The sequence below is a fragment of the Podarcis melisellensis genome (assembly GCF_964234715.1).
Source record: "Podarcis melisellensis genome assembly, chromosome: 4".
In the NCBI taxonomy this organism is placed as follows: Eukaryota; Metazoa; Chordata; class Lepidosauria; order Squamata; family Lacertidae; genus Podarcis; species Podarcis melisellensis.
The window spans coordinates 42381718-42406953 of NC_138531.1; the positions used below are offsets into that span (position 1 = coordinate 42381718).

The window sequence follows — 25236 nt, forward strand, 5'->3', positions numbered from 1 at the left end:
ATTATTATTGATGCAGTTAGATTTAGTCCCCTCTTGAGTATTGGAAGGAATTTCTTCCCTGGATTATTGCCTGGGATTTGTCCTTTTTCAAGATCACTGAGCAGAGGTTATACATGTAAGATTAGGTGCATGCTCTCATGCAGTTTCTTGTTTTCAGCAGAGATAAACTGAGCTAAGTAGTTGTTTTCCTTCCCTTTAAAATCTGCTTTGTAACAAATTGGCAGCCAGAGTAGAGGTCTCTTATGTAACCATTTTTCTTTGGATTTTGCCAGCAACTGTGCCAATCTGTTTTCTGCCTTAGTAATAGTCTCATGAGATGATGCCCAGTAGTTTTCAGAATGCTTTGACAGTAATCACTTCCCCCTTGGAAGTCAATGGGATTTCAGCATGACAGTGTTAATGAATTGCATTTGGTATAATTTACCTACTTCACAATATAGTATACGTTAATTTCAGTAGGGCTCGCATACATTTCCTCTCACAAATTCAGATTAAATGATTAAGTGAGACACCAAAATACTACCTGTTAGACTGCAGAAGCCAGTAGCAATTTTCTTCCTGTGCCAGAGGTTTTCAACCTTTTTGAATCCACGGCTCCCTTGACCAACTACAATGGTACCTTGGGTTACATATGCTTCAGGTTACAGACTCCGCTAACCCAGAAATAGTGCTTCAGGTTAAGAACTTTGCTTTAGAATGAGAACAGAAATCGTGCAGCGGTGACACAGCGGCAGCAGGAGGCCCCATTAGCTAAAGTGGTGCTTCAGGTTAAGAACAGTTTCAGGTTAAGTACGGACCTCTGGAACGAATTCAGTACTTAATCTGAGGTACCACTGTACATTCTTTCTGTAGCACCACTGTGGGGCTCAGGATCTCATTTATGTTGCCCATTGCCTGTAGAGCTGGCAGCCTCGCACCCTTTTTGGACACCCTCCCTTGTGGAGTGTTCCCTCAGCCTCCTCTCCTCTCCCTTCACCTTGGGAATCCTCTGGACAGCCGCTGCTGCCATCCCTCAGAGGAGTTGCCCCCCAAAAAAGAGGTGACTCCTCACACTGCCCCACAGGGGCATGGGACTTGTCCGTCCATTCCCAGAAGCAAGGTCTAGTGGACTGGCTGGCTGGGGCCCCTCACTCACTTGCTTGCTTACTCCAAGGCCACCTCAACTCCTGGCAACCAGCACCCCCTGGCCAGCCCCAGAGGCATCATTTGCCTACAGAGTTTGTAGTCAGGGCTACTGCAATAAACAGCTGTGAAGCCTTTGGGAGGCAGAGATGTGAGAGAACATCAGAGGAGGGAGGAAAGGAAAGAGGCCAGTGTTGCCCATGTCACCGCTGACCATCATTCAAGGCATCCCAGGGTACTATGGCACACTGGTTGAAAACCACAGCCCTATGCAAATTGCAGTTTCAGAGGAGAGGTTTTTTTGTCATCATCACAGCAGGAGAAGGGTTATATCCCCCCACCCTCTGAGGTTCCAATAATTATAAGCCACTCCCCCCTGGAACTTATATTTGCACTTTTGGTAAAGTGCATGTTAAATGCCAAGACACATTTATCATCACATATACCTTCACCCTATACTGCGACTTGTTCTGTTCTGTCAATTTCAGCTGTTACCCTCAAACTAGTCTTAGATGATTTTAGTTCTGTTAGTTTTCTTCTAAAGCTATGGGAGAAAATCAGTCCAGAGTTCTCCTGAGATAACCAATTTGTGCAGGACATCTGAAAAAACTGAAAAAAATATTTTGCTTGCACGTTTAACAACATATGTGAATACTTCATTGCTAATGATATCATTGAGTTGTTTTCAGTGTAGTGATAAGCAGATTGTTCCATCAGTGCAAGGATTTCTCTCCCTCAGCTAGTGGGTCATTCAATCATTAAGTGCTGTCATGAGAACTTGAATAGGCAAACATTCTATATAATTAATGAATTTTTAAAGATACATTAGTTATGTGCATACATTCAGTGTTTTAACTATCTCTTTAAAATGTAATGTTTGTGAAGTGGTTTTTATTCACTGGCTGGTTAATGCAGCAGATCACTGGATACATAGAAGCAGAAAAGTCTTTAAATGCATATGCTACTTTTTCACCTATTGATGCTGAAAACAAACAGTCCAGAGATAGGTCAGTCTTAGTCCATTTAAATCAATGGGCTTTAGCACGCTTAAAACTGGGCTGGATCATTTTATTGGTGTCTTAATCCTCTTTGCTATTTACCTTCTTCAAGATGTGTTAAGATAAAGGAATTAACATGTTTCATTTGTCTTGTCACGCACGTGCAGTATTGTAATGTTTGGCATACAGTACTACTCAAATGAAACTACCCTGACTGATCAAAAGCAAACACTCCACATAACTACTGTTGTATAGTTTCACATGTACTTTTGAAAGATAATAGAAGTATTTTTATTGATATTTTCATGTGTCCTTGACAAGTATCGTAACTGAACAATCTTTGTCCAATGCTCATAACTGTTCTCCTAACAATATTATTTATTATGGATCATAAATTAAGAAAGCTTTGCAAATTAACAAACATAATTGGCTGCTTGATTTATAATATTTTTAATTGGCCTGTTTAGCTTTACTTAAAATGTATGGTGAGATAACCAATATTAATTAGAGCAAATCCATTGATTTTAGTGGATCTACTGTGAGTTTGAAAAACAGATAAACCATAAGTGAAACTGAAAATGTGAACATTTTATCTAAGAGACGTTGAAGAATGCACTGTCTATACTTGTCTTGATGTGGTTAGTAGCTTTGAATTAAACACATTAATTATGGAAGATCAGTTCTCACAAGAACATCAAATTGCTTTACATATGTTTTTTAATCAAAAATTATAAAATGGATTTAAGTATAAAACTGACAGTTTATATTGTCCTGTTACTGTGACTTGCTTGTTTTATATGACAGTAATCTCTTGGAAACCTTGTCACATGAATGAATTCTTTGTGAAAAATATTCACGATTGTAGGCATGTTTTGCGTTTAGTTGTCAAGCAATAAACATGTATGTGTGAGTAAAAATGCTTTCCTTCCTTTTTATTTATTTCTGATGACATTAGCGTTGGCTACAGAGTAAAGAATGTGTGTTTTACATATGCACACATTCGTTGTATGGCAGAATTTTACATCTTTATAAGTAACTGTGTTGGCCTTAAAGAAACCATGCTTAGTTGGCTGGGGCAGGTTTGAACTAGATATGAAAACAAGCAAAAGTTAATATGAACAAACCATGGTTTACCATCTCAGCCCCTGCTAGTACAGTTGCATGCAGTTCTAAAACATCTGGAGGACAGCCATCGCTGGAGCAGACAGCATTACTGGGCAAGAGGGGCACATAGGGTGACCTACAAAGCAGGTATGGAGAGCCTTTGGCCCTAGATGTTTCTGAACCACAACTCCCCTCAGCCACAGCAAGCATGATGGAAGTTGTAGGCCAGCAACATCTGGAGGGCCAAAGGTGGAAAAATTATGCAGACTCTTCATAAAGAAGCATGTGAGACAATTTATTGTTAGGAATAAAATTACACATTAAGAAGGATCTCTGTGACTGGATCGCTGAACTTCTTTATTTTTACTTTTATCTGGGGCAGAGTTCGATCAGAGAGGTAAGGGGGTGATTTTTTTCTTTCCCATACACAGTTTTCCTGATTTAAAATGTTGCTCCCTCCTCTGAAGTTGCTATGTCCCTCATCAAGGCTTCCCTCCATGGCTCCTTCAGAGTAAAAATAACAGTACCTGTATTGGAAGATCCAGTCATGATCTCATTGATAACATGTAGTTAAGCCTCAAGTACATGCAGGATGGTAGATAACTTTCCATCCAGTTGTGTACTGCTTAGTGAGAAGGCAGATGGGACAGAAATGTTGTGCCATCTCACTTCTTGCTCCAGGTTACTTTAGGTTATATTTTTACTTGGTTTCTTTTTGAACAGCTTAAAAAAACGAACCACCTGCAACTGGTTAACTGAATCTGTAACTACAGGGCATAAGTTCTCACATTGAAGGGTGTAAACTGGCTGTTTAATAGAGTTCAGCTAGGGGCTATTTTTGACTCTGTTTATTTCAGTTAGGAGTCTACCTATAAGTCACTCACTGTTATGTTCTCATATGTTCTTGAGAGCAGTTCCATTTAAAGTTGTGCAGAACTCTATAGCACAGACTAAATAGAAAAGGTGAACAAAATAAATAAAAGTAAGGCTTATGTAACTACAACTGTAACTAGAATAATTTGCTCAACAATCTTCCTTTTTTATACCAATTTTTTAGTGTTGTCTTAATCACTTTGGACTAGTGCAGGCTTATCAGCTTGGATCCCTTAACCATGGTGAAATTAAGTAGAAGTGGAAGGGGTCATATAGCTCCTTCAGGAGCAAAGTCTCCCTATATTTCCCCATGGATCCTAACAACAGCAGAGCATTACATTAGTATTAGCTAGTTCCCTCTTAACAAGGGTTTGGTAACCAGTTTTAATCCATGCGTTCGAATCCTTGTTAAGAGGGAAGGCAGGTTAGCATTAACTGCCCTTAACATTGGTACTGGTGTGATGCTTTTAGACAGTTAAGGAAGCAAGGGGAGATTCACTTTTGCAAGTGATTCCATGAGACCTTTCCTGACTATTATAGAGAGTAGTGGTTGCCAGCAGATATTAATGGATACTGTTTGTGATGCGCACACAGTCTGAGCCAACCTTGATGATTCAGTGCCAATGTCTCTTGTGTCCTCAACAGTGATTTTGCCTTGGTGGTGGTAGATTACTTCTTGAAGTTTGGAAAACTTGAAATTCTGGTAGAGAAGAATCAGCATCTTCTGACCTATGCCTTGTAATAATAAATAGAATGAAAATTTGACACTTTGTGGTAGCCAGAAATGGTCAGTCTAACCAGATGAATAGCTGGTTGAGTCCCAAGTCAGTTGTGCTAGTAAAGCAAAAATAAATGATTGCAGATTGTTCTAGTGGTCCTAAACAGTTTTTACAGATTAATTATGTGACAGATAATGGCTGTCATTTTCCAATTCTTGACAAAAATACATCTACCAAAAAGAAGTACATGCATGCAAATGAACAGGCAAAGACATACATCGATAAATACTTGCAGGATCATATCTAAAACAAAAAATTACTAAGCTATAACAAGCCATTGTCAGGCGTGCCTTAAAGGAGTGAGAAAAACTAAGTACTTAAAGGGGGGTGGAATCTGATTGGGCTGTATCCTGCCAATGTACATTATCTGCGAATAGATGCTGAATGATGTGCTGTTGAACTGATTATAATGGGACTGCCTTAAAAAGTATGACCTTGATTGTGCCAGTTGCACTACACTTAAGGATTTTTCAAATTGCAAATCTTAGTTATTATATGCATAGCAATGCTTTTAACATTATTTCCTGGGCTGCATGAACATAACTTAATCAGTACCTTGCAGCACTTGTTCATTTTGCAGGCGGTTGTCTTTTGTGACCATGACTAACACATTTGCAATCTTTCTCTTGCCTAAAGTGGAATACTGACAGCTCATTACAGGTAAAACACAGGTCTGTGAGTTTACCTGGCCTTTTTGAATATTACTGTGGAGTTGTCTACTCTTAGGGAGGGGGTGAGAGGAATGAAAATATGTATAGTCTCTAGTCTGAAGCCTTGATGTCTGGCTGTTGGCTACTGTCTAGAACATCCAAGTTGCTCTACTAAGTAACAACGAATAAACCTTTACCAACTTTCTGCTAATTTGAATGTGTATAGATTGAAGGTTGCAATCCTGACTCACCTATCGGCGCATAAGCCCCACTTATGAGTACCGTAGGTCTGTATAGGAGTGTACTGTAAGGGTGCAATGAGGTCAAAGCCAAGCACACCAAAGTCCCATTAAAAACACTGAGCATGAAGGTCACAGTTAAGCCCATTAGTTTCATACATTTTAATTGGACCAATATGCCTAAGCATACCAGGACAGTGCCCAGTGTTTCTTTTCTCTGCCATGTTCACCCTCGAACTCAGCACAAAACATCTATTCTCTAGCAGAGCATGCAGAGATACATATACAAACACATATGTTGTGACACTAGCCCACCACTGTGTTAGAAAGTTGAGTGGAAAAAGATAGGTCTGCCTCTTCCTAAAATGCTCCAAATACCAAAGAGAATTGAATCAAATAAATGTTTAAGAATAATAAAAATACTAATGCATCATTTAGAACCACCAAACCCCCCCCCCATTTTTTAAAAAAGAACATTAATCCAAAGTATTGGATTCAATCTCGTTACTCAGTTTACTTATGTGCTATATGCAAAAGTATTTTGAAAAGATGTATATATGATTGCCAAATGTGCTTCCATCTTTAGGTCTTTTGACACGGTTTAGCTTACAGTTAGGTAAATAATAAGCAGATAGATACAAGTATGCACTTCGATTAGTGCAATCAGGCTGGTGTTGGCGGTTACTGTGGGTGTTAAGTAGTTTGTGTATTGAATTCAGATTTAATAAACATGAAGGAAACTTGCACTCAAAACCTAACGTCTGGCTAGATGAAACAGTTAAATCAGCTATGATCAAGTGGGCACAAGACATTGGTCATAATATTATGTTTGCTGACTGGGAACAGTTATGGACCACCGGTATAAAGTTTACGGCATGTAATGCCTTAAGAATATCATGACCCCAGTTAAGCTTGCAAAAATAACAAATGTTGGAAATGTAATGAAACTGAAGGTACTTTCTATCACCTCTGGTGGACATGCCCGAGGATTAAGGCCTTCTGGGAAATGATCTATAATGAAATGAAGAAGGTACTTAAATGTACCTTTCATAAGAAACCAGAGGCTTTTCTCCTGGGCATGGTCGGCCAATTGGTGTCAAAGAGAGATAGGACTTTTTTTATGTATGCTACTACAGCAGCAAGGGTACTTACAGCAAAGTACTGGAAGACACAAGAACTGCCCACTCTGGAAGAATGGCAGACGAAGGTGATTGACTACATGGGACTGGCTGAGATGACTGGCAGAATCCGTGACCAAGGAAAAGAGACGGTGGAGGAAGATTGGAAGAAGTTTAAAGTTTATCTTAAGAATGATTATAAAATTAATGAGTGCTAAAATGTCGAGGTTAAGAAAAAAAAGAGGATTACAGCTGTAAATGATAAATTAAGTGAGGATTTGCTGAAAGAAATTTGGAAATAGGGATGCAGAAAGGAGAGGTATGGGGAAGTCGGAGAAGTAATATTTATGAAAAGAAGGTTGTGAAATTATATCTGTGTGTGTTTATGTGTATGTTTGTCTTCGTATAGTGCACTGTATTGTGCTTAATATGTGTTGGAAAATTAATAAAAATATTATAAAAAAAAAACCTAACGTCTGGCTAAATAGAGGATTTTTTTTCTTTACATCATGTTTACATTTTCTAAGAATGTTTGAAGAATGAGGGAGTGGGGGAACTAAATTCTGTTTGTCTTTTCAACCATAGGACGTGATAATGCATGTGAGAAAACATCATATATGTTCCTGCGGAAAGAACTTCCTGTGCGGCTTGCTAACACTATGAGAGAAGTCAACTTGCTGCCGGACAACTTGCTGAATAGACCTTCAGTTAAGCTAGTCCAAAGCTGGTAGGTATAAATAACAGGCAACAAAGCTATATGAACCAAACATGGTGAATTTTACAAGCAAAATAATCTAGCTGTCCAGCTCAAGCAACTGTAGCAAGCTTACATATAAGAATTCAATGGTTGGGTTTCTGCTCCATATTCTACATACCTGGGCTCTTCCTCTACCTTGTACATTCCACTTCATCCTTACCCACAAGCTCTAATTTCTCTTCCCTCCATCTGCATTCTCCAAATTCTCTTCCTTTCTCTCAATTCACATGTTCCACCTCCGCTTTCACGAGTTCTGGGATAGCAAAAATGACATCATTAAGAATAAATTTAAATTTGGTGTGTGCGTGTATAAGAATATTTTTGAGTAAGTTGTTTTTGCAGTACATGAAGTTCTTTGGGCCATGAAGAAGACCTATGGTGGCAGGGGGAAGTGTTGTTAATAAGCTACATCTTAAAGACTCTAGGGAGAGAAGGGAGAAATGGGTGAGACGTTAATGGGGATTATATGAACAAGTGTGGTTTCACCTACTTAGGCACCAGTCTTATGCACATTTAACTGAAAGTAAGTTTCACTAAACTTGATGGAACTTTCTTCTAATTAGACATGTATAGATAGGATTATACCAATGCTTCTTTTTGGTTAGAGATGGTATTAAAAGTCATGCGCTGAAAACCTAGTGCGTTTGAGGCTAGTTTGATGCTAGACCTGGTCTGTTTCTTAAATGGGATATGTTCTCTTGCAGAGATGCTATAAAAATATGTAAAATGTTTTCCCTTTACTGTACTGAGAAGAGTGGGAAATTATAAGCTTATTTTTATTGCTTTAATAGATTTTTTGTTTTGTAGCAATAGTGGCTTACAAAATCAAATCTTAAAAATAAGATAAAATATGTCTTGGAAACCCAAAGAATCTAGGATAAAAACAGCAAAAGTCAATTATAAAAAGTCCTGCAGAACAGTAAGTTTCAAAGCTCTGATAAAAGAGGAGAGATGGGACTTGGAGGACCGTTCCAGGTTTAGAAGATTTGCATTAACTGTAGAATTTCCTGTTATATGAAACAATATCTACATTGTTTTCTACACAGTGCATATGTTATAAATAACTCTACAGCTTTCCACTTTCAAATGGTTTCTGGTGTCAGGTCTATGTCTAAAATACTTTTAAGTAAAAGTGAATAAATTGAAATCTGAATCAGTTGGTTCAAGTATTTAAATAGTAATCCTTTAATTTACCGGTACTTAATTTTTGCTGGACAAAATTTACAATATCTGCATCATATTTCAAAGATATTTTAACCTAACATTCTTTACTTGACAATTTTTGTAGGTTCTAATGCCTTCCAGTGTTTCAAGTCATTATTAGTTAAGATTCTAGCTTATCTCTTGCTTTTTCACTAGGTGGTTTTACATTAATTTTGCTCTTCCTATGTGTTTCAGGTATATGCAGAGCTTTCTTGAACTTTTAGAATATGAAAATAAAAGTCCTGAAGATCCACATGTTTTAGATAAGTAAGTGACTGCTGTTTCAAACAAATCAACTCTGTGGAAGCAGTATAATGAACTTCTGCCGTAATGTAGATGAAATCAGAATTTTAGTTCACAAAGTTTGCTGTTGTTTCATGAAAACTTTTTTTTTATTAGAACAAATAACTATATTGAAAAAGACTTTTAGTTTCTTAATAATGCTGTATTGTATATACTAATGAACTGATCATGTATCTGTTTGTTATTTCCAGCCTGCTGTAGTTTAAGGTGAAGGCAAAATGTTAAGTTGTAACCTCCCCTTAATAAAAAAAAGAGAAAAATGCTGCCATTGTTTCTAAAGGAAATGCACTGTATACTCAGCTGGATGCATCGTGGAAGTCATCTTCTGCAATTGCTTGTACAGCTAAATTGGCAAAGTAACTTTAAGAGAGAGTGCGTATTTCCTGTGATAAATGAGATTACACCAGGAGTCCCATAAGAAATGGATTTGTGTCTTTGAAAAGCAGTGGAAAATACTGGTTTTATTTTGTGGAGATGATGAGAGTATTAGCTTTGGGGCTCTGAACAAGTGCAGAATCTGGGCTGGATTTAGGTTTGATGAGGCCCTAAGCTACTGAAGGTAATGGGGCCCTTTATATGTCCAGCTGTCCTTTGTCTACAATAATTTGTCACTGTTTTTTGTGTTGAATATATGCTATATGGTGATTTATGGACCTAATAGGTACCTAAAGCCATTTGCACATGTTGCCATGCAACCAGTCCATGCAGAATATAGGCACACTTTATATAGAAATGAGCAAACCAGTGATATTTCAGGAAGCAGGCTAGCAGACGGGGCCCATTGCTTACATCATAGGAGACTACACAACACAAAACCACTGTTGCTGTATGTAGGTTTTATTTTATTTGTTTTTTATCTTACATTTTGGAAATGTACATCCAGATTTTTTTTCTTTAAATTTTTTGGGGCCCCCCAAGAGAGTGGGGCACTAGGCTATAGGTTGTTTAGCTTATACATAAATCTGGAGTATATATAGTTCACAAATAATATTTTATTTATTTATAATATTTTACTTCTGTGTCATCTAACATCAGATATGATGAACTTCAAAGCCATGCCCTGTCATTTATTTGGACAGGTATGGTTCACAAAATAACCAAAAGGTCAAGGTAAACAATAAGGTTATGTTTAGAGACAGTGTGACACCCAGGCAGATCATATGCGGACATGTAGGTATAAAATGGCACAAATTCACATTGATGATACTTGAAGTTGAAATGGAGTCCTGTAAATAAATCCATTTTTTCCTCTACTAAAAGAGAGTGTTTTTCATAGCCTTTCTTAGAAGGTAGTCTATATAATACAGAGCAAAAATCAGGAAAGCAAACTTTATTTCTTTATATTGTATCTTTATTTGCCACTTCTCTATGTTAGAGGAGTAGGATGCCCTTTAATACTTAGATCTCATGAACAAAAAAAGGGAATTCTTTTTTCATTTGAAGCAGCGAAGTAGAGAAATGGACTTCTCCTGGCCTTAACTCTCAGATCCTCATAGAATCAGCAGGATCTAATCTAGCTGAAGCTTTTAAGCATTAAATAATTTTCAAGAAGGAGTGCTTGTCCAATCAGCAAGCCAGGTGAGTAGGTTAAAACCCTCCTTGTGCAATTTGAAGGTTTTGAGGTTTGGGATTAGGTTGTTACTGTTCAGATTTCTCAGTTATTATTTTTAGAGTAATGGATCATTTGAAAACTGCATGAGGAATTTGCGGAGGTACTTAAGCATTGCTGATTAGACACGAAAATGGCAAGTAAGATACCTTTTAAAAAGGAGCACTCTTTCACAATCAGAAATGTATGTTAGAAAAGTACCTGCAAGGAAAATGGACATGATTTTATTACTTGATAGGAAAGGTTATATTTACATCATGGCAGCTCTCTAGACTAGCAAAACTTCCCGATACAAGAAAAATGGAAAAACCGGTAAAAATGTGGGTGGGAATTTGCATAGTTAATGGAAGTAACTTAGATAATAGACTCAAGCATATTCCAACTCCCCTTGCAAATATTTAGTATTGTCACTAGAATATTCAAACTTGTAATTACTGGAAATGAGGGTAGCACTGCCAAGTTGGACCTGCAAAAGGAAACCATGCTGCTTCACTTGGGAGGCTAGATTTCAGCTATTCTTGCTGAGAAGACCTATGAATTTAAGCAGATTTGTACAGATTTCGATTTTTTGCATCTTCCTGTTTTTCCTTGGTAACAGGAAGAGGAAAGAAATACATAGCACACAATCTGCCCCACTTTCAAGTGTGGTTCCTGTTGAAAAGAAAAAGGCTGAGATTCTAATGCTGATTGCTTAGCCAAGGACTGGATTGTGTGGCACAAGCAATGAATCTTGTGTTTATTATTACTGTCTTGGGTATTTGAGAGTATAGTAAAATGTGGTTCCTATTTAATACTCCCTACTTTTTTATCATTATGTACTCATTAATCCCTCTTGTCCCCCTCACCATAATTATGGATTAGATGAACAGCCAAACCTTCAGTAGTTTTATAATCTGTGTCGTACAACTTTTAACAGTACCAGTACTAAATGAATGTTGGGGTGTGTACAGCCATAGATAATTTTAGATGTGAGTCCACTCTGGTAGTGTGTGTACCACATGTTGGCTAGATGTTTAGTCTTCTCCCCTGGATCAGTTTTGGATGAAACTTGTTTTCTAGTTTGTAACAGAAGTTGGATTTGTGCAATGCTAATTAACACTTCTTTCAGGCGAGAAGACATTTTCCAATGTTCTTGGAGCAGGGCTATGCACAGTGCTGGTTGGCTGGCTCATGGATCCAACCCTTGTCACCTGAGTATTATTTTGCAATGTAAAACAGCTGTTTGAACAGTGTGAATTTTACACTTTATAATTGCAAAAAGTGGGAAACAAAAGTTTTGACTCCATAAACATGGAAAGCACTTAAGAAAGAAACTAAAGCAGACAGGCCACCTGATTCAACGGGGGGGGGGGATGGGGGGTTATGAAGTCGAAAAGGCAATCAGCACTGGATTCACAAGCTATGTGTTTGACCTTTAAGGTGCTGGTGGGAGGAAGAAATAAATAAAACTTGCACCTGCTGCTGTTTACAGGTATATTTGTATGGAACCCTAAGTAGTAATAGCAGTTAAATATGCTTGTATGCACTTTAACGTAAAAAAAATTGAACATTTTTATGGTACTTGGAAACAGCATGTTTCTGTTTTCAGATCTCTTCTTCTTGAAAGAGTTCCATGCTAGTTTTTACTAATTGATCACCTGCTATCTTTATATAGATGGCCTAATGTTCTATGTATTTCCTCCCTAAATGAGCTATGTGTGTTCTACTGTGATCAATTTAATATGTAAAATAGTGTCCTTCTGTTCTTTATGTTACCCATAAAAAGGTTGGCTTAGTATTATAGATGGAATTGAACACAACTCTCTCCTTTTGTTATTCTTTTTTTCTCATGCATTTATCATGTTAAGTAAATAGTTGTGTTGTAAATTATAAAAGTGGAAGAAAACGTGAATTTCTGATACTTCAAATATCAACTGGTGTTTTGTTTTCAGCTGTTTATGCTCAGTTAGTTACAGCTCAAACAATTGCTTGTAGATAAACAGTAGTTAATGTTTATCCAGTATATTTAGTCTTTCGTTCGCTTTTATGGCACAAATAAGTATTATTTATTTGACAGTATCCCTTACTGCAGGCCTCTCATTTTTACATGTTATTTGTATACCGCCTTCGATTTTCAAAGCTAACTATAATGTCTGCACTAGTATTTTCGCTAGTCATGGTTAAAGCCAAACCACAGTTTGTTGTCGTGTTTAGAAGTAGATGGTTTGAGCTAATGGTGATTTGCAAGCATTACTGGGGCAGAAAGATTGCTAGCCATGGTTAGCTCTGAAAATGAAAGGTAGATTTATGAGGTGTGAGAGATCAGCAATGTAAGTAGACTGAGAGTGTATGACTATTCCAAGCCACTAAGTAGCATTTATGACCAACCAGGGATTTGAATCCACCCTGACCTGGATCACTCTAGTTCCATACCCACTGCACAGCACTGCAGAGTGTGATGCACTTGTGGGGCCCAGCCTACTAGTGTAAGATTAGTTGGTATAGAAGATCAGGCAGAATTACTTCTGCAACAAACCCAAACTTGATGGCCTCCAATAGTTTCAAGAAAATGAAGAGGGCCCCCCAACTATAATGATATTAAGAGAAATTTGTGCTTCATTTGTCCCTTGGTCTTAAACATAACCATCATAACTTTATTGTAATTGATGCTGCCAAATTTGGAAACAGTCAAACTTCAGCAGCTGCTCTTTTGGAGTCCTTCTGGATCTGGGAGGTTTAATCAGATTATATGTTTTGAAGCATCTCTCTCCCATTTTTCCAGCTCCTTACACAAAGTGAAGAATGTTGGTGGTGCAACTATGAGGCATGAATAGCTATTTTATTTTGTTTTGACTTGCATGAGCAAAACATTTAGCAGCGGCACAATTTAAAATATGCACATGTGGCTCTAAACAGGTCTTGATGAACAGGATTGGCTTTCTTGGAATACATAAAACTTTCTGGCATGCTATATGCAATGTGATGTACTAAGGTAAATTGTGGTAAAGGCTCTGGGTAGTGATTGGATGAACTGTTCTAATGCTATAGAGGGGCGGGGCAGATGAAAAGTCAGTCTGCAGAAGGGCTTAAAAAAGAAGTAGGTAAAGGGGAATGAAAAGGCCTTAAAACCCAGAAAAGCATAGGGGCCTAATGCAGATTGGAACAGGGAATAGTTCAAAAGAATATGAATGCAAGAAGTGATCTTTAAACAGGGCAGATTGGAAGGAAAGTGGACAGGAGATTGAGGCCATGAGTTGCAGAGGTGAGGAAGGCAGATGTTCAAATGATGATATGAAATACCCAATCTAATATTCACCTGCAGCCAAATATTTTAGTACAATGTGATGGTACTGAAAGTTTTGTATTCTGAATGAATTTTAATGGTGTCATCTGAGATGCAGATTTTGTAGTTAACTGTCACATCTTGTTTCTGATTTCTCTCTCTCTCCAGCTTTTTAGATGTCTTAATTAAAGTCAGGAACAGACACAATGACGTTGTTCCTACCATGGCCCAAGGAGTGATTGAATACAAAGAAAAATATGGCTTTGACCCTTTTGTCAGCAGTAACATCCAGTATTTCCTAGATAGGTTCTACACCAACCGCATCTCGTTCCGCATGCTGATTAACCAGCACAGTAAGTATCTGCTGTCCATTTAATCAAAAGATGGTCTTCCTCTCACCCCTTCCTTTATCCTCACAATAGTTCTGTGAAGTAGTTTAGGTTGAGAGAATGGGACTGGGGCAAACTCAACCCAACCAATGAGCTTTGTGACTGTGAGGATTTGAACCTAGATCTCCGAGGTCCGAGCTCATCTCTCTTAACTCAAGGGCAGCTAACTCCCATCACCCTTAACCATTGGATATTCTGGTTAAAGCTAATGGGAGACCAACAACATCTGGAGGGCCAATGTTAGTTCCTCTTTCTCTAACTACTACGCCACTCTGTCTACTGTAAGGCAAACGTTGTTGTTGTTGTTTAGTCGTTTAGACAGTGTTGGAGCAAGGGAAAAAGAAACATCCTGTCTCAAGCAGGCTTTTCCTGAATATTTTGTTATTAGCTTCTTGACACTGGGGTGGGGTGAGGGAGTCTGGAAAACGGTTTCCTCAGAAAATAACTGAGGTTATGGATTAAAAAAAAATGATACAAGGCAGGTTTCTGCATCTGTTATCTGGCGAAGTCAGAAAGGGACACTAAATGGATGTCTGTGCTTGCTTTGGCATGAAATAGTATTGTAGCCTGTGCATCAGTCAGAGAGCAGTGCCATGCAGGGTGTCTCCAAGAGCTGAGTGCCAAGTCAGTTCTCAGCAGGCTGTGAAAAAAACAAACTATGAGTTGCATCTGACCGCCTATCAGTTAAGGAAATCTAGCCTTCATTGTTTTGTCAGTGTGACTATGCTAACTCCCACCCACAGTCTAGTTAGCAAATGCACAGAAGGAACAATTTTTTTGCAGCTATAAAAGTAGCATTTGCTTAATATCAGTCTGTTCAAATGCATTATGGACTTGACCTCAACTGCTGAAGTTATTCTGTGCAAATCATTCCCCTTATCAGTATTGCTGCGGTGATTGCAAATAGCTTTTGTTTGCTGATGTTTGAACAGCTGTAAATGTTTCCAATCAATTGACCCTGCTTTCGCCAACCTGGCACCCTCCTGCTGTTTTGGACTGCAGCTCCCATCAGCACCAGCCAGCACTATCCCACTTAGTGCTGAGCCTGTTCCTTTGCTTTCAAGTGGAAAGCAAGAAGGTTAAATGCAGAGGAAGGACTCACAGAAAATTATGACTAGCCTTAATCTGAAATACAATATAGCTAGCTAGAACAGGCCCTAGAGCCATGTGGCAGCAAATGGCAGCCAGAAATTAGTGAGACATAGGGCTAGTGAAGAGTGACAGGTCCTATTGCAGCAGGCCTGGTAACAGTTGTGCATTTGGGGGCTAGATTAATAATTTTTACAACCTTCCATAAATGCTGAATTGCGCAAAGCTAACCCTGCTTCCAAATACCAAAATAACTATGAGTCTGATGGAGGCAGACCATCACATAGAGAGTGGTAATTTTCTTGTAATAATATACAAGAAAACTTTAAAGCACATGTTGTCATTCCAGATTGTATATTTTGTTGTATTCTTGAATACACTGCAGTTCACATTCAGTTTACTGAATAATGTTCAGATAATTCCTTTACCCTTTGTCTCTCTTTGGCTATGTATAGCTTATAGCACAAGGCTATACATGAGTCCCGTGGGGGTTATTCTCAGATAAGTGGATATAGGACTGCAGCCATTGGCTGCTAGCAATGTTGAGCAAGATGTTCCCAAATAATTATTGCTAGTACTTTCTCCGCTTCCCAGACTGGGATTGCAGCAGCTGTCAGTCAATATTTTCTAGAGTTGAGCCAAGTGAATGCTTTTACACCCTTCTTCCCTTTTTGTTCATGCAGTGGGGACAAGGTGATAATCTCTGTTGACCCAGAAACCAGTTCAATTTGTTATGTTATGCTACACTGTGTGGCAGTAATAAAATAAAATAAGTAAGTTACACATTTATTTTAAATTAAGTTAAATATAATTAAATAATTAAATATACCGTATTTTTCGCCCTATAGGATGCACTTTCCCCCCTCCAAAAATGAAGGGGAAATGTGTGTGCGTCCTATGGGGCGAATGCAGGCTTTCGCTGAAGCCTGGAGAGTGAGGGGGGTCGGTGCGCACCGACCCCTCTCGCTCTCCAGGCTTCAGGAAGCTATCTGCTAACCGTGGGAGAGCTGCGCGAAGTCGCACAGCTCTCCCACGGCTAGCGGAGAGCTTGCCTGCACCCAGAAGCTTGGGCCACGCTGAGCTCAGCACGTCCCAGGCTTCCGGCTTCGCGCAGCTCTCCGCTAGCCATGGGGGGGAAATAATATTTTTTCTTTATCTCACCCCCAAAAAACTAGGTGCGTCCTATGGGCCGGTGCACCCTATGGGGCGAAAAATACGGTAATTACTGCTTATCAGTATGAAAGAAAAAGAAACCAGGAAACATGGCCATATGCACATCTTGCCTATCTATGTTAGGTGGTGATGGGTTTTTTATATCCATCTCACACCCATCAAAAGCAAAGTTTTGTGATCAAAATGCAGCACAGCAGTAGTATTTTTTGCCTTTTAAAAGCTTTAAGATGTGTTACTCACCATTAGATTCCATTACCCTTTAATTGTTGACAAAATGTTATTTCAATTAATATCTGCCTTTCCTCTCATTTTAGCACTACTTTTTGGTGGGGTCACTAATCCTGCTCATCCCAAACATATTGGAAGTATTGATCCTACGTGTAATGTAGCTGACGTAGTGGATGGTAAGAGTAAACACAAGTTGTTTTTGGAACTTTGATTGCAAGGTGTATGTGTAATGCCTTGAACCATTTCTCATGGTAAATCCCTCATCTAACAGTCAGTAGCCTCTCCTTTTCCTTGTAAGCTTTATATATGCACTGATGCCACCCATGGTTAAAGGTAGTCGGCTTCTCCCAAAGCAGGATATGCAAACTCACTTAAAATTCTGGTTAATTTGGGGGTCCCATTCAGTGGTGATGCAGGTGTAACACTAAATCATGGTTAAAACTAACAAGCGAAGGGAAAGAATTGGTTCCAGAAAGGGAGGGAGCATGAAATTCCAGAAGGAGACGTGTTATTTATTTATGTTAAAAAACATAAATCAAATAAATAGCACAGACCCATTGGTATTGAAGAGAGCTTGCTCTGTAGTGTATTGATATTTCTTGTCACTAGATGGAGGTATAGCATAGTTAAGTTACAGAAAATATATCTTCAAGACATTTCTGAAGTTACTTCAATTTTCTATTTATATTTTGTTCCAATGTGATATATTTATGGGAGCCAAGAAACCCAATTATTTGCAGTTTTATTATTATCATTCACTGTGCGCTGGAAACAAGCTGGGTATGCATTTGCTTGCTCAAATAGGTTTGTCAACTATGAAGCTGTACTTTAAATGCTTAATATCATACAACTCTCTTTCTCGAATCATCTCCCTAAATTCTACTTCCAGATAGTGAAAGATGCCAATTACATTTTTGTGCACAGTCTCTAAAATTGTTAATAATTGCTGGAGTAGGTTTTTAAAAAAATAGATGGCATGGTTAACAATTACTTTTTGGGAATGGGTGAAAGAACTGAATTTGAAAATACTTCCTTAAATCTAGGGAATACATTACATGCTTTGCTTTGTACATGCCTTCTATGTAGAACTGGCAAAACATGAAAATAAAATTTATTGTAGTTTTAAAACAAAGACTTAAAGCTACAGAGCAAAAGTAGAGCCTCACTTCTGGCAGGGATTAGTTATGTTGCTGTTCATTTATCCTTGGGTAAATAAAATGGAATGAATGTGTTTTTTAAAAAATGTGTGGTTAAGGTGAATGGGGCATGTATTTTTCCTCTCATGAAGCCAATAGTAGCTTTGGGGGCAGAATTTTGATCTGAGAAATAACACAGAGGGAGGATGCATAACTCCCCATTCTTCATTCCTGCTTCTCCATTTAAGTTAGAAGCCTGTTTTTACCTCAGAGGATCTGATTACTTATATGTAGTTTGGTCCTCACAGGACCAAAATAAGAAATCTAAAAAAAAATAAGAAAAAATTATAGCCTCTTGAGGTACAGAATATACGTATATTGCCATTACTGCATAATTCTATAAGTTTTTGTTTTCTTCACTCACAGATGCCTTTGCAACAGCTAAGATGTTGTGTGAACAGTATTATCTGGTATCACCCGAGTTGGAAATTGAAGAATTCAATGGTAACACTGAAGTTCATTGCTTTTTAGCATTCTTATAACTATCTGGGCTTTGCGTGTTCTAAGGATCTTTTATTTTATTTTATTTTATAAAATTTAATCACAACATTCATTTTGACTTAAGAGCTGTGCCAAAGTTATGGGTATAGCCAAAGCAAGGGAAAGTTGGAATGAAACACTGCATTCTGTTTTCCAACTTTTTTTTGGCCACATTTTTTTTTTTAAGTAGCTAGTAAGACTGCAGCAGGTGGATTTTTAAAAATACATCTTAGAGTTTAAGATCCAAAGAGGTTTTAGACAGTTAGAGGATTGAACATGCCCAAATGAATGTTTTGCTTTTTGGTGACAAATCCCTCTACCATATTACAAACTGCTTTTCAAGCTTTCCCTCCTATTAAAATATGGTTTACCATGCCACATGGAAGCTTCAGTTCAGGAAACACAAGTGTAAAGCTCTCTTGCATTTGTGGATTTCGCTTTATATTCTGGTAATTGAGTCTACAGTCATGGAGACACATGATCTTCTTAAATCACAAAATGTAATTAACTAAATATGATGACACCACAGTTATTTTAAACATGGAAAATCTGAGCTAAGTGTGCGAGTGAAGGTTATTGCATAGGGCAGCATTCTCGGTTTGTTCATACAGGTGCTCTGTCTTGACTACCAACTCTGCACTGGCTTGACATATTTGGTGTTTCATATTTCTAGGAATCAGAAAGGTAAAAAAAGAAAAAATCAGAAAAATTAAAAAGTATGATATCTTATGCTAGAAAATGGCAATTTAAAGACATCATAAATTGAATTTTCAGTTATATAAATGGTTTCTGTTTTCTAGCTAAAGCACCGGGCAAGCCTATTCAAGTAGTCTATGTACCCTCACATCTGTTTCACATGCTTTTTGAATTGTTCAAGGTAAGTAGAATTGTCTCATGGGAAGGAGGCTAATTTTGCTTGCTTCCTCTTTTGAGTGAACTGGAAAAAATACTGAGACTAAGCATAGTCTTAAAGATTGATGCATCTGCCCATTTTTGTGTAAAATGTTACCTGTGATCCTTGTGTGCACAAATGGCCTTGATTTAGAAGAATAACATGTCATTCTTCCTTGTATTCTTCCACAGAGTGTTCATGTGTTAGGCGAAATCTGTAATTGAAAAAAGGAAATTTGTGTAATACATTATGGGTCTCTTCTCCTTTCATAAAGAAGGTGAAGTTTTAGAAAGTGAAGGTGTAAACAGGTAAAATTAGTGATAGAAGACTGACACAGTTCTTTGGTGGCAAGTGTTTTATTCTCCCAAGTAGTCGATTTTTATGTGGCAACTGTGGCTACATATGAAACCTACTGCATATCTGTTCATAGGGAAGGATAGTCGTTATTGTACACTGTTACCATGTGTGATTTTAGGAAGGGTCTGCTGGGATGAGGCTGTTTTAACAGTTACTGATACTAGCAAACATTGTCGTTACTGCCACTTAATACAGATTGTTACTATCTATATTTTACATTAATCAACTGAGCTCAAATGAACATATCCAATAAAAGAACACACTTTGAAGCCATTGCAGGGCTCTGCGAGTCCACTGATACACAGCGTAGGTTTTGCCATTCTGTACAGTGTTGGGGCAGCTTGCTTTGTATGCTGGTGATCCATTACCCACAAGAAGCTTTACTATAAAACCATTTCTCAACTTCTTTGTTAGATGTTATTTTTTATTAATCCTATGTGTAAATTTTATGTGAATTTAGTATATTTTTAAATAAATAAATTTAAAAGTGGTCTCATAGGTTTGTACATCTTCTAATATTGTTGCTTAATGCTTATTAAAAGCTTCAGAAATTTTAATAATAATTCTATTGTTTATACCCTGCCCATCTGGCTGGGTTTCCCCAGCCACTCAGGGCAGCTTCCAGCAAAATACAAAAAATAACAAAATGTCAGACATAAAAAAGTTCCCTTCAGATGTTTTCTAAAAGTTGTGCAATTCTTTATTTCCCTGACATCTGATGGGAGGGTGCCACTGCTGAGAAGGCCCTCTGCCTGGTTAACACTTCTTTTTCTGCCTGGTTAACACTTCTTTTTCTTTTTCAGAACTCAATGCGAGCTACAGTGGAGTTATATGAGGGTAAAAGCGAAGGCTATCCACCAGTTAAAACCTTAGTCACTTTGGGTAAAGAAGATCTATCAATAAAGGTACAAATTTGCTAAACAATTTTTGCTGTAACAACTTGGGGAAAAGCAGATTTATACACTGCTTTTTTTCTTAAAAAAATATGTTTAGGGGTACTCTCATTTTCCTACTCATACTGAAATACTGCTCCTCAATGAGGCCCAACTTAGATTCACAAAATGTTTAAGGGTGTGTGTATTCCTGTGTCCCCCCAGGAAAAAAAGCACTGGTTTTATGTGGTAATGGGATAAGAGCTGTGTGTTTGTTTGACAACTACTTTGTCAGAGGCCTAGTTTACAAAGAGGGAGAGAACTTCAAAGATTATTATGACTCTTGTTGCAGATTATTAAGTAGGCTACAGAGAGGTGGTGTGGTTTTTTTTTCCTCTTGGGAAGGAATCCATCCTCTCCACTCCAGTCCTTCTGACTAGAAGTTCAGACAAAAGAAAATTCCTTCCAGTAGCACCTTAAAGACCAACTAAGTTAGTTCTTGGTATGAGCTTTCGTGTGCATGCACACTTCTTCAGATAGCAGATAGATCTGAACTAGAAGTTCAGAGTAACTTTCACATTTCCTTATAGTGCTTAGCTACTCTTTGAATTGAGCAGGCACCTCTTGCATGGGCCATATCATTCATTCCTACTCTGTGCTTTCAACTCTGTAGTCAGGAGAATGTTTACTAATCTAAGGAAACTTAGTTTTGGTGTAGTTTAAAGCAAGGAGGAGCTAACCTTTTAGATTTGGAACAGCTGATCCTGAATTCACTTTGAGCCCTAGGGCTCTATTCTGTACATCTGATGTCAGCCCATAGCTTACATGGTGAATGCTGCTTGTGGACAGACAGATACCGTATTTTTCGCTCTTTAGGACGCACTTTTCCCCCTCCAAAAATGAAGGGGGAAAGTGTGTGCGCACCGACCCCTCTCGCTCTCCAGGTTTCAGGAAGCTATCCGCAAGCCTTCGGAGTGCCGCGGGAGTGCCTGCCGGGCTCCAAAGGCTTGCAGATTGCAGCCTGAAGTGCCAACTCCCACTGCGCTTCCTGGGCTTCAGGCAGCTATCCACAAACCTTCGGAGCGCTCCCCCAGCCTGCAAGCTCCGGGAGAGGTTGCAAGGCAGCGCAACCTTGCCTCTGCTCCCGGACCTGTTCTGGGGTCGGGGGAAGCTTGGGCTAAAAACGAAGCCGTGCGCAGCCTCTCCCGGCTGGAGAGGTGGTGTGTGGCTAAAGAGGAATCCAAGACAGCCGGGGGGGGATAATTTTTTTTATTTATTTACGCCCCTATAAACTAGGTGCGCCCTATTGTCCGGTGCACCCTATGGAGCGAAAAATACAGTACTTCCTTTGGTATTTATGCAAGTGTTAAGTAACTACCTCTCTATTATTAATAGTATAAACAGTGTCATTGGAGGGCATTTTGTCTTAATGAAACTTTGGTTTTCTTCTATAGATAAGTGATAAAGGTGGTGGTGTGCCACTGAGAAAAATAGATCGCCTATTTAACTATATGTATTCAACTGCCCCCAGGCCTAGTTTGGAGCCATCAAGAGCTGTACCTTTGGTAAGTTCTGTCCTGTAGGCTAATGATAGGCTAACTATTCCCAGAAAATACTTCTCATAGCTTTATGTTATTTTTGCCTTTTCCTGACACAAACTTTGTCTGAAAAACATAGGAGTCAACACAAGCTATTGTTTGATTGTCAACTGATGCAGTATATCTGTAGTAGATCCTAGATGAAATAATAATGATGGTCAACTAAAAACAGTTCCATCTATAAGGTGCTGAATATTTATGATTTCTTTTGATGCATTATGTGGTTATGTACACTGTATACTAGGTGTTTCCTATGATAGCTGAATACATTTATAGTGGGATGGCTTTCTCTCAAACTTTGTTATTTACAGATTCTGCATATTTTTAAACAACAGAAAGTTGATATTTAACTTGGTGTCCTCTGTTAGTTTAAATTCTGATATGAAACATCATTAGGGTGGAACAGCTTAGCACAAATGAAGAAATGTGCAGGCTCCCAGAAGGAAAATCACAGCCACTTTACTCCTGTTGTTTGTTGTCCTGACACTGCCCAGACAAACCATGAACTGTAATCAAAGCTTGTCCTGTGGTTTACTTCTTGTGGCCTGGTTGGAAGAGAAATATTCTCAGACATGATGGGATTGGTAAAAAAGAAAAGCTAAGAGAGTCAAATCTTTCCAGAATGCTTCAGGATTATTTATTTAGCTGCTTGTTTTACGATATCAAAAGGTTAGAAAGACTTCTCAGGATTTTGTTTCAATATTTGGCTTAATAAATTAAAGTTCTTATGGATGAGGCATGCCTTTTTGCTGTATTTTTGTATTGTATTTTAATATTTATTGATTGAATGACTTTTATTAATTACTTGTTGTTGTGTTCATATCTTTCTTTTATTGAGTTACATATTTGATAAAGTCCTAGCCTTAAAGGCAACCTAACTTTTTTAGAAAAACAAAATCCCATGAAGCTTTACGATGACTTTGGGCCAGCCACTCTTTTGTAGTGAAGCAAATCTCTCAGAATTGTTTCAAGAATAAAATGGGTGGGGGCAGAGGGAGAGAGAATCTTACATGGCACCTGAACTCCTTAGAGAACAGAAGGGTGGTGGTAGGTGGTATTCAGCTAAGTTTTAGTCAGAGTAGACCTAACGTAGTCATGTTCATTAATTTCAGTTTTTATACTGAAATTTTATACTTATACTGAGTTAAATTTAGTTGAAACAAAAAAAAATTCCTTCCAGTAGCACCTTAAAGACCAACTAAGTTAGTTCTTGGTATGAGCTTTCGTGTGCATGCACACGAAAGCTCATACCAAGAACTAACTTAGTTGGTCTTTAAGGTGCTACTGGAAGGAATTTTTTTTGTTTTGACTATGGCAGACCAACACGGCTACCTATCTGTAACTAAATTTAGTTGAATACTAATACAATGTAATAAAGGTAAATAAAATGAAGCTTTTTAAATTACAATATTTAAACAATTGTAGTATTATGTTGGAAACCTAAATTGATAGGGTTTCACTCTTGGGTACTGGAATGAAGACAGAGCCATATTAAAGGATTGATGCCGGTCAGTTTTGTGTGCAATTACATGGCATGGATTGGGGGTCATATCAAAAAAGTTTTATTCATCAGCTCTGACTTGAAGCATAGAGATGGAAGATGGCTATAATGAATGAGCTGAGGGTGTGAGGGAGAATCTCTGTGATATACTGCACACTTTTAGGTCATGAGGTGGCCATGTCCCAGTTGCCTTGTGGACCATACTATGAGAAAAGAATCCTTTGAAAATAATTGCTTCAGTTCCTTTGCAAGTAGTCTATATGGTAGCTATTTTTTGTTGATTTGAAAGGCATTGTGTTCTATCAAACATACTTGGAGCACAGTTAGGATGTTATATATCTAGAAATACTTTTTCTGTTGACAAAATTGCAAGTCTTATTTTCTCTACAACTTTCTTCTTTCTTTCATTGCTTCATGCTATCAACAATAATTGATCTAGTAGAGTAGACTGACCAAAGAATGCGGTTCCAACTCTCGCTTTTTTCGCATCTCCTATGTGTAGAGACTGCTGTGAATAACAATCTCAAGTAATAAACTACCATCAGAATCTCAGTACCACTGAGCAGTGACTGGGATATTGCAGCACTAACCGCCACTGTAGAGATTCATGAAAGACTATCAACTTGCCTGGGTGGCTTATAGATCACTGTCAGTTCCGCTAATGTAACTGCATCCTTGGGAGCAAGACAAAATTCACATCCTCCTAAAGTCTCTGCAGTCAGATTTGCTGTTCATTAGTGCATGTTGTCAAAATGGCTTTGTACTATTGTGATTTTTCACTGTTTCTCAAATTCAAAAATTTTTTCTATGACCTGAAAGCTTACTGATGTTCAAGCAATCTAAACTTTGAAAGGAAAAAAATGGCATTATAGTATATATTTATTTACTATATTTTTGGTTCACTTTCTGTAGAATAGAATCTAAAGAAAATGAGAAATCAAACATGCAGTAAAATACTCATATTTAAAGCCAATACACATTAAAAGTATAACAACCTGGAAATGTGTTCAGAAATCGAAGAAAAGTCTTCACCCTCCAGTGAAACATAATGAATGACAAAGAAAGCTGCCCTTTAAATGCTATTCTGTAGAACAGGAGGCAAATCTTTTGTCCCTTGTGCTACTTTGTTGACAGCATTCAGAGCGGGGTGTCATTCTCAGTTATTAGAGACCAGAGAGAAGTATTTTAGCAAAGGCATTCTGTAAGTATAATTGTTTCATTTTTAAATCTTACATAATCCATTTTTTCTTTAGGCTGGCTATGGTTATGGTCTACCAATCTCTCGTCTTTATGCTAGATACTTTCAAGGAGATCTCAAACTTTACTCAATGGAAGGTGTGGGTACTGATGCTGTAATTTATTTGAAGGTAAATACAATGACTCCATTAAAGGGAGTGTTATTGGCAAAGCTGTATTTTCTTCTGCTGACCATAAAAGCTTCATG

At 38.1% G+C, this 25236-nt stretch overlaps 1 protein-coding gene across 1 annotated transcript in view; it reads left to right on the forward strand.

The window, feature by feature from the left end:
* PDK3 (pyruvate dehydrogenase kinase 3) overlaps positions 1-25236 on the forward strand; it is a 38199-nt gene that overhangs the window by 7121 nt on the left and 5842 nt on the right. Inside the window, exons 2-10 of the mRNA XM_081909023.1 lie at positions 7469-7610; positions 9039-9110; positions 14186-14370; positions 16983-17072; positions 18459-18536; positions 19373-19449; positions 20625-20726; positions 22148-22258; positions 25046-25159. Coding sequence (XP_081765149.1) covers positions 7469-7610; positions 9039-9110; positions 14186-14370; positions 16983-17072; positions 18459-18536; positions 19373-19449; positions 20625-20726; positions 22148-22258; positions 25046-25159 — 971 coding nt within the window. The remainder of the gene's footprint in view (positions 1-7468; positions 7611-9038; positions 9111-14185; positions 14371-16982; positions 17073-18458; positions 18537-19372; positions 19450-20624; positions 20727-22147; positions 22259-25045; positions 25160-25236) is intronic.